Source organism: Cucurbita maxima, unplaced genomic scaffold, assembly GCF_002738345.1.
Source record: "Cucurbita maxima cultivar Rimu unplaced genomic scaffold, Cmax_1.0 Cma_Scf00012, whole genome shotgun sequence".
NCBI lineage: Eukaryota > Viridiplantae > Streptophyta > Magnoliopsida > Cucurbitales > Cucurbitaceae > Cucurbita > Cucurbita maxima.
This window is the reverse complement of record NW_019272028.1, coordinates 2,834,694-2,844,354: the sequence shown is the minus strand read 5'-3', so window position 1 is coordinate 2,844,354 and position 9,661 is coordinate 2,834,694. Positions and strand designations below refer to the sequence as shown.

Below are 9,661 nucleotides of genomic sequence, written 5' to 3'. Positions count from 1 at the left end.
ATTTTTTAGTCAAAAAAAAAAAAAAAAAAAAAAGCTGGTCAATAAAAAAAATTAGAAAAGTCTAAGGTTGACTAATTACTCTCGAGAACAAAACGATCAAATCATTCAACATATTTACCGTTTATACCCTTCTAGTTAATCCATAAGGGTCCCAAACCGACATTCTCGAACTAAATAAGTCTTTATATATTCTTTCTGAAAAAAAAGAAAACTTGTACTAAAATTTTATTTCGAGTCATAGGTCAAAATTGATATTTTCTCGAGAGCAGTAGTGGGTGGTTTTGATACTGCTATTTGTAATATGAACCTTTTTTTGTTGTTGCTCGACTCTGAGCTATATATGTTCGATAAAGAAAAAAATATTAGTTTTAAATTATTTACTTACAAATATTATATTAAAAATAATTTGTCGGGTAGTTTAGCTTCTCCAACCCTTAATCCACCTTTATTCTTGTTCGTCGTATTATATATATATATATATATATTATTTATAAATGCAATAAAAAAATATAAAATGTAATTAATGGCAATATAATATTTATTTTAAGTTATTTAAAAATATAACTATTTTTGTTTTAAATGTATATTTGTTCAGATTTTTATCGGTGTTTTGATAGATATTTATATAAATTTGAGAAATCCACATTTCGTTCTCTAACAAAAATAATAATAATAATAAAAGAAAATTAAAGAAAATTAAAAAAGGCCGTCTGTTAAGGCGAAATACTGAGGCCCAAAATATGGTCTGGATATGTTGATAATGTGGGCTTCGAAGCAATTATGGGCCTCGAATTTAAGCCCATGACAGAGAGCGTACGTACCGGATATGCTTGCTTGCCCTATAAATACGTTCCCGCCTTCGAAATTGATTCAAGAATTTCACTTCATCCGGTTCTTCTCGTTTTCAACCTCTGAATCTCAGTTACGAAATGTATACTTTGCCAAGGTTTTAGGGTTTCTTTCCTGCTTCGATGCAACCTGTTATAGTTTGATTTGCTGCATTTTTCCATTGTAGTAACACTGTGCTTCTTCTGTGTTGCAAGAAGCTTTTATACGTGTTCTTTTGTCATTTCTCTGCATTCTCGTTTTCGGTTCTGTTGTGACTCGCAATGAGTTTTGATTCCGGATTCCGTTTGAAATATGGAATAGTATTGCTTCTTTTGCTGTTGTTGTCTGAACTCTGACGCCGTATTACTGATTTTGAAGTGGCCATCTGAACTTTTGGGCTGTAAGGATTAAGGGACGGAGCCGAACATTCTCTTGACAATAAAGCCACTGGAGCAATCGAAACAATCTCAGGTTAGCTAAGGAGTTTCAAGCGTTCGATGAAACCTAATCAACTCTTCAATCCTAGCTTCTTCTTCTCCAAGGCAGGGTTTAGGTTTGATCGTCTACTCTCATTTCAACTTATTTTGGTCAATGATGAACGGACGAAGTCTAGGTAGAGCCGTACTAATGTTCAATTCCAATCCATTGATCTTACCGAGATTAGAGGATGAAAATTCAAGCTTCCAACTTGTAAGTTGTTTCCAATCAACCGACGAAGTTTAGGTAGAGCGGTACTAATGTTCGATTCTTATCAATTGATCTTACAGGAATTAGATGATGAAAATTGGAAGTTAATTCTTAACTTGTAAGTGGTTTCCAATCAACAGACGAATTCTAGGTAGAGCCGTACTAATGTTCCATTCCAATCAATTGATCTTACAGGGATTAGAGGATGAAAATTCAAAGTTATGCTCCCAACTTGTAAATTGTTTTTAATCAACCGACGATTTTTAGGTAGAGCTGTACTAATGTTCAATTCCAATCAGTTGATCTTATAGGGATTAGGGGATGAAAATTCGAAGTTATGCTCTTAACTTATAAGTTGTTTCCAATCCATCGACGAAGTCCAGGTAAAACCATACTAATATTCGATTCTAATCAATTGATTTTGGAAGCTATGCTCCCAACCTGTATGTTAGGATGAAATATGAATTCTTTAGTTATCAAGGTAGGGTGTGATGAAATTAGATACACATTTTTTAATTTTTTTTATAATCTTATAATTGTTTTTTTTAATTTAAAAACCAATAGGAATTTGTTTGAGCAATAAATAAATAAATATAGTATTTTCATTTCTCCGTTTGACAATTTAGGCAAAGCCAACAAGTTTAGGTCGCGAGCCCTTTTACTGCGGAGAGAAGGGCGAATGGCCTACTTCGATCTCCTGTTGCAGAAGTGTTCTTCCTTCTCGCAAATCAAGCAACTCCAAGCAAACCTCATCACCAATGGCCATTTTCACTTCTCTTCCTCTCGCACCAAGCTTCTCGAGCTCTGCGCCATCTCCCCCTTCGGCGACCTTTCTCATGCCCTCCATATTTTCCGTCATGTCCACTCCCCTTCCACCAAGGATTGGAACGCCGTCATTCGCGGCACCGCCTTAAGCTCCAATCCCTCAAATGCCCTTTTCTGGTACAGAACCATGAATGCGTCAAATGGGCCTCATAGAGTCGACGCTCTCACCTGCTCCTTTGCCCTCAAAGCTTGTGCGCGTGCGTTGGCTCGTTCTGAAGTGATGCAATTGCATTCACAGGTCTTGCGATTTGGGTTCGATGCTGATGTTCTCCTACAGACTACATTGCTTGATGCGTACGCAAAAGTTGAGGATCTTGATCAGGCTCAGAAGGTGTTCGACGAAATGCCAGAACCAGATATCGCCTCGTGGAATTCTCTGATTGCTGGATTTGCCCAGGGGGGTCGACCAAGCGATGCTATAGACTTGTTTAAGAGAATGAAGGAGGATGGGAATTTGAGGCCCAATGAAGTAACCGTTCAAGGTGCTCTCTCGGCGTGTTCCCAATTGGGTACTTTGAAAGAAGGTGAGAATGTTCACAAATACATAGTAGAGGAGAATCTAGACACGATTGTGCAGGTTTGTAATGTTGTTATTGATATGTATGCTAAATGTGGATCTGTGGATAAAGCTTATTGGGTGTTTGAGAACATGAGATGTGAGAAAAGTTTGATCACATGGAATACAATGATAATGGCATTTGCAATGCATGGTGATGGATACAAAGCGTTAGATCTTTTTGAAAAGTTGGGTCGATCTGGTATATGTCCTGATGCAATATCATATCTAGCGGTGCTATGTGCCTGTAACCACGCAGGGCTCATAGAGGATGGACTTAAGCTCTGCAATTCAATGATGCAAAGGGGTGTGGCACCAAATATAAAGCATTACGGAGTAGTGGTCGATTTGTTGGGTCGAGCCGGGCGTTTGAAAGAAGCTTATGAAATTGTAAGTTCAATGCCTTTTCCTAATATGGTTCTGTGGCAGACTTTGCTTGGTGCTTGCAGGACTTATGGGGATGTAAAAATGGCAGAGATGGCATCTAGGAAGCTAGTAGAGATGGGCTTTATTAGCTGTGGTGATTTTGTTCTGTTGTCGAATGTTTATGCTGCTCGTCGGAGATGGGATGATGTTGGGAGAGTTAGGGATGCCATGAGAAGAAGGGATGTGAAGAAGACGCCTGGATTTAGTTACATAGAAGTGAAAGGTAATATGCACAAATTTCTTTATGGCGATCGAAGCCATTCGAGTTGCCGTGAAATTTATGCAAAGCTTGATGAGATCATGTTTAGGATCAAAGCCATTGGATATACAGCTGAAACTGGTAATGTATTGCATGATATTGAGGAGGAGGACAAGGAGAACGTGCTGTGTTGTCATAGTGAGAAGCTTGCTGTAGCCTTTGGATTATCTTGTACTGAAGAAGGGACCCCAATCCAAGTGATTAAGAATTTAAGGATTTGTGGGGATTGTCATGTTGTGATTAAGCTAATATCAAAGAGTTATAATCGAGAAATTTTCGTAAGGGACCGAACTCGATTTCACCGGTTTAAAGATGGTTTGTGTTCTTGCAAAGATTATTGGTGATACTTATTGGCGCAAAGGTTCTAAAATAGAGACGTTTTCTTGAAAAATATCTTGTATCTCACCCATCATGAGTTGGCTTATTATAATAGGCGTGGGGGAATGAGTTCAATTCGAGGTGAACACCTACTTAGGATTTAATGTCCTATGAGGATCAAACCGTCGTTCTGTGAGATTAGTTGAGGTACATGACTTGTGAACGGATATGATATTCAAAAAGACAATAATGCCCATATCGCAAGTGTATGAATTATTTAGATCTTTCATTGATTCAAGGTCTACGAGGCATGGGGTGAGTCGAGACCGAGGAAGAAGGCAGCTGTGGATAATGGAACATAGGAGTCGATACCGAGGAAGAAGGCAGCTGTGAATAATGGAACATAGGAGTCGAGATCGAGTAAGAAACGCAGCTGTGAATAATGAAACACAGAATTTGTAACTTGGGTCAAACGCTTTTGGTAGATTCATACAGAAAACGGCAATGAACAACTACAATGTGCTATGAATCTGGTAAGTCTTTATTCATCGCTTACTTCCCTTTTTCCTATTTAGAAAAAGTAAAAAAAAAAAAAAAATACCTTCCTAATACAGATACAAATGTCACTGTTAAAAAGTGAAGTAAAAATCTACTTGGTAGGATTCTTCCTAAGGGCTATAGAACTTCTAGACCTTTAGATAAATTTTATTTATTTTTAAATATTGTTGAAAATAATATATATTTTATTATTTTTTAAAATTTATAAAATAATTAAAATTCAAAGCAAATAAATACTTGGTCAAATGTTTAAAATGAGATATGTTTGTTAAATTTTTTAAAGAATATTTCACCGTGAATCAAAATAATCCTGTGCATCGCGAATTACATGAAACATTCGTTTGAACGAATCAAACGGTGATCCGAGCACCATCTTTCATCAAGCCATTAATATCCTGCCACCTCAACACTGATCGATCCATTGTCCAGTGTAAGCAATTGACTCAGTCTCACCGGTCGTCGCCGCTCCAAAAAAAAAAAAAAGGACAATAAATTAATAAAAATATTTAAATTATGTACGGATTATTGTATTTTTAAAATTCTTTTATTTTCTCATTTTTAAATATAATTTCAACAAAATACTATATTTTATAATTTTTAAAATCAAATATTAATATATACCTTAATCATTAAGGTATAATTTTCCCTTGATGTTATATAATAAGAAAAGTTAATAATTATTTTTGAAATATTGTCATGATCTTAAAATTAAAAGTTTTTCATTATATATATAATTTATGTTGAGATATTAAAAATATAAATTGATACAGTCACTCTTCTATAATGTAGTCTCTCATAAAAATTTTAAAGAATTAAAATTAACCTAAAATCAATAATTAAAATAATAAAAAAAAAGAATTATAACATATATAACAAAAAAAGATTTAAACCTAATTAAAATAATAATAATAAAATATCCGATAACTTCAGGAAGTTTCCGCGTATTACCGTAATAATAAGAAACCCGCCACCACTCTCTTCGCTGCTTCATCCCCATTACTTGGTTTGACCAAATCAGCCCATCTCCGCCATCTCTCTCATTTTTTTTTCTCCCTACGACGGTCTTTCGACCGTCGCTGGTGGTCGGAGTCTGCCGATCTTTCCCAAATTCAATTTTGGTTGTGTGGATTCGTCGAGTTTTGGAGCGAATTTTTTCGCCCTCGCTAACGATTTTGTCATTGGATTAGGAGTTTTGATTATTTATTTATTTATTTTATTGAGGTGTTGTTCGTAAGCGATTTGATGTCAACCGTGTCGTCGTCGATGGGATTGTGCGACGAGGGGGATTGGCCGCCAGGGTTTCGGTTTCACCCGACAGATGAGGAGCTGGTTCTGTATTACTTAAAGTTCAAAGTCTGTAGACGCAAATTGAAGCTCGATATCATTCGCGAGATCGATGTTTACAAGTGGGAACCCGGGGAGTTGCCTGGTAAATAAACTTTCCTTTCCGCGCTTAATCTGATCGATTGATGATCTTGTGGTTTATCTTTGACCTATTCTGTGTTTGATTGAATTTGCTGTAGATTGATTTTATTTAACTGTTGAGGATGGATTTTGGGATCTTTCTGTACCTATTTGCGTGATTTTCGTTTGATTAGTTTCTTTGTTTGCTGATTTTGCTTTGCTAGAAGTCAAAGCTTTGTTCAGAAGATCACTCAAGTTCTTCATCAAATTTAAATTGCATCTTTCGGTACATTTTTCCCGTTTGGTTGTTTCTATATGTCACGTATCTATTCTCGTAAATCGTAGTTGTAGCTATTTCTTGTTGCTCCTTCTGTTTTTCTTATGAATCATTTTTATTCAATGAGTTCTTATTACTGGAAGGAATCATGTACTAGCCGAAGACATAAGCCCCTTGTTTTTGGATTAGGAATTTAATTGATATAGCCAATTCATCATCTATATGGTAACTGATTATCGATAATAATCTTTTTTCCCATAATTTTAGAAAGTCGGTTTCCCTCTCTCTGGAAATGCAAGTCTTGCTCTATGTTTTTGGATATTAATGAATATTGCTAGTTTTTCTGATCATGAATAAATGAATGCAGGTCAATCTAAGTTAAAAACTGGTGATAGACAATGGTTCTTTTTCAGTCCTAGGGAACGTAGATATCCAAATGCATCTAGATTAAGTAGAGCTACAAGAAATGGCCACTGGAAGGTCACGGGAAAGGATCGAATAATAAAGTACAATTCACGTAATGTTGGTGTGAAGAAGACCCTGGTGTTCTATCAAGGCCGTGCCCCTAATGGTGAGCGGACTGACTGGGTTATGCATGAGTATACCTTGGATGAAGATGAGCTCAAGAGATGTAAGAATGTAAAGGTAACAGTGTGTTTAAGCTCTTCTCTTGCTTATTATTTTCTTACAAGATCTTGTTTTACTAATCTTAAGCCTTTGTTGCAGGATTACTATGCTCTCTACAAACTTTACAAGAAAAGTGGACCTGGTCCTAAAAATGGTGAGCAATATGGAGCACCATTTAAAGAAGAAAATTGGAATGATGGTGAATGCCAAGTTTTAGTTCACTCCGACGGTCAGGAGCCACAAGTGAACATACTTGATGAGGTTACCTCTGTCGATCGTGAAAGAGCGAACGTTCAAATACAGCTTTCATCAGATGATATTGAGGAACTTTTGCAACAATTTACAAATGATCCTGTCCTAGAGTTGCCATCAGTCAGTGGTTATCATCAATTTGACTCGGTCGTGCAGGTTGGCTGCCCTGAACATTGCGTTCCGATATTCTGTTCCCATTCCCATGTTAATTTACCTTGGTGAATAGACTGGTCATCACTTCGAGATAAAAAATGTTTCTTATTCGATTGATCATATAGCTGTAGGAATTGGGAACATCGGAACGTATGAACTGCATATCTAAACTTCTAAGTGTCTATTGTCCATAATATTTAGAAGCTTTGACATATATGACATATATGCTGTATTTCATTAGATATTTTGTCGGCCATTCCTTTCTCTATATGCTTTATTTGTTCAGTTTATCAGTTAGCTTATGATTTGTGTACTTTATTTGTCTGTTTAGGTTGATGACAAAGAAGGAACTGCAAGTACTATGATTGATACTTACTCTCAGAATCACATACTTCCTGAAGCGGATAAAGTATTAAACTTAAGTGGCCAGCCAAGTGATTTGCATCCATGCTTCCAATTTACCCAGGCAGGTCTCTTCCAATTGCAATCCTTTGAGAGCGAGGTATCATCGGCTCCCAAATATGGTGAAGAAGAAGATTTCTTGGAGATTGATGATCTCATTGGTCCTGAGCCAACTCTCGTGGCTAATGTCAACCCCTTGGGAAATTCAGAGTTCGATGGATTGAACGAATTAGAGCTGTTCCATGATGCAAATATGTTTCTTCGCGACTTGGGACCTGTCGTCCCAGAAACATTTTTAGATCCATATTTGAGTGCTGACGGTGGTATTATTGTTGCTAACGATGTGAATGGCCATTTGCAATATGATCAGATGGGCAATGGGTTCTGGGAGAATGAGACAGAAAATTCCTTCAGCTTCCCAGAACCGCATCAACAGTTTGGTACTCAACCAAATTTAGGTATATAATTCAGCTCAAACTTGATATCTGCCCAGTTTTAGCAAACATTAAGCAGTCTACTTTTACTAAGCTGTTTCTTTCTGTTCGATTTTCGCGAAGTTGCTGGCTCGATTAGCTCATCGACACAGGGCTCTTGTTCAGATAAGTGGGGTTTGTTTGATAAGCCATTCTATACTTCAAATGGCAAGAGACCCCTCTTGTGAAATATTGAGCCAGCTTCGACAGATACCTAGAACGAGTATTCTTCTCGTACATTGAGTATTCTTCTCGTACATTATCGAATTCACTGATTCGAAAGGAGCTATTCTCCAATTATACTTGTCAACCTCATCATAAACTGCCATTTTGGTGCCAATTCCAGGTGCCATTTTATCAATGTGAAGCAGTAGGGCAGTTGCTAATTCTGAAACTTTCTGGTCTTGTTTAGGTGTGGGATATGAATCTGTAAGTTCTGCAGCACCAGAAATAAGGGATAACCAAATAGCAAACGGTGGAGGCAGTTCTGCAAGTAAGTTCTCTTCCAATTTGTGGGCCTTTGTAGAGTCGATACCGACCACCCCCGCTTCAGCTTCCGAGAACGTCAACCGCACTTTTCAGAGGATGTCTAGCTTTAGCAGATTGAGACTAAATACCCTGAACACCTTTAACGCCAATGTCGCCGTAGGTAATCCCAAAACTAGCGCGAGGAGAACGGGTACGAATAAGGGATTCTTTTTATTTTCAATTCTTGGAGTATTGTGTGCCATTCTATGGGTGTTCTTAGGAGATGTTAGATTACAGGAAAGAGGCATTGCCTCATGAATCTGGTTCATTAAAATTCTGCCATCTTCTTTTATCCCTTTATTATATGCATATCTTATAGTTCCAATCTTCGTGGGAGATTCCTCTTCATGGAAACTGAATTTTGTATGTAAATTATAGCTCAGTCATAGATGAAATAGAGGAAATATTAGTGATCGATTTCTTGAGTTTTTTTGTGTGTGCAAGTTCGGTAAAGTATAGCTCAGTTATGGATGATGATAGATGCAAGTTATGAATCTAGTAATTATATTAAGAGTAACTTGATTATACTAAAAATTGTTTAGCTGAAATATTAGTAATTGATTTTAATTCACAAGTCTATTTGTGTGTGTGGAGTTTCGTGAAGTATAGCGGAATTATGACAGATGTTAGATGAGAGTTTTAAATGTAGTAAATTATACCGAGAGTAGCTTGAAAATCGTTTCAAGGAAATAATTCATAAGTTTATCTTGATTAAGTTTTTTTTATGTGTGAGTTCTATAAAGTATAGCTTAGTTATGTGGACGGTGGATGAGAGTTAGAAATCTAGTAATTTATACTAAGAGTAGCTTGAAAATTGTTTCGAGGAAATATTAGTGATCGATTTCAATTCACAGGTCTATCTAATTACGGTTTTTTGAGTGGGAATTGTTTGAAGTATAGCTCAGTTATGGCCGATGATAGATGTATAAGTCTAATAAATTATATATAAATTATATTAAGAGTAGCTTGAAAATCATTTCTAGTGAACCATGAAAATTGTTTCAAGTTTAACTAATACGAAAGGCAAAAAAAAAAAAAAAAAAAAAAAAAAAAAAAAAAAAAAAAAAAAAAAAAAAAAAAAAAAAAAA

At 36.3% G+C, this 9,661-nt stretch overlaps 2 protein-coding genes across 3 annotated transcripts; both read left to right on the top strand.

The window, feature by feature from the left end:
- Positions 1-898: 898 nt before the first annotated feature.
- Positions 899-4,564, top strand: LOC111487208 (pentatricopeptide repeat-containing protein At1g34160). 2 transcript variants are annotated; one of them, XM_023134520.1, is made up of 4 exons: positions 899-1,381; positions 1,711-1,749; positions 2,142-3,545; positions 3,631-3,849. In XM_023134520.1, exons 2-4 carry the CDS (start codon positions 1,737-1,739, stop codon positions 3,735-3,737), a joined length of 1,524 nt encoding a protein of 507 aa, XP_022990288.1. In that variant the 5' UTR covers positions 899-1,381; positions 1,711-1,736; the 3' UTR covers positions 3,738-3,849. The 2 variants fall into 2 exon arrangements, with proteins under 2 accessions (XP_022990288.1, XP_022990287.1); XM_023134519.1 differs by having other exon boundaries at positions 2,142-4,564.
- An 854-nt stretch (positions 4,565-5,418) lies between these two features.
- Positions 5,419-8,973, top strand: LOC111487212 (NAC domain-containing protein 17-like). The gene is made up of 5 exons (XM_023134531.1): positions 5,419-5,886; positions 6,506-6,783; positions 6,865-7,173; positions 7,502-8,030; positions 8,458-8,973. Exons 1-5 carry the CDS (start codon positions 5,700-5,702, stop codon positions 8,829-8,831), a joined length of 1,677 nt encoding a protein of 558 aa, XP_022990299.1. The 5' UTR covers positions 5,419-5,699; the 3' UTR covers positions 8,832-8,973.
- The last annotated feature ends 688 nt before the right edge of the window (positions 8,974-9,661 follow it).

Bases quoted from the DNA above. Each gene is read 5' to 3' on its own strand.
- LOC111487212 (XM_023134531.1), top strand. From the start codon at position 5,700: ATGTCAACCGTGTCGTCGTCGATGGGATTGTGCGACGAGGGGGATTGG. The intron at 5,887-6,505 runs GTAAATAAACTT...AAATGAATGCAG, and splicing joins GGAACCCGGGGAGTTGCCTG to GTCAATCTAAGTTAAAAACT. The intron at 7,174-7,501 runs GTTGGCTGCCCT...TTGTCTGTTTAG, and splicing joins AATTTGACTCGGTCGTGCAG to GTTGATGACAAAGAAGGAAC.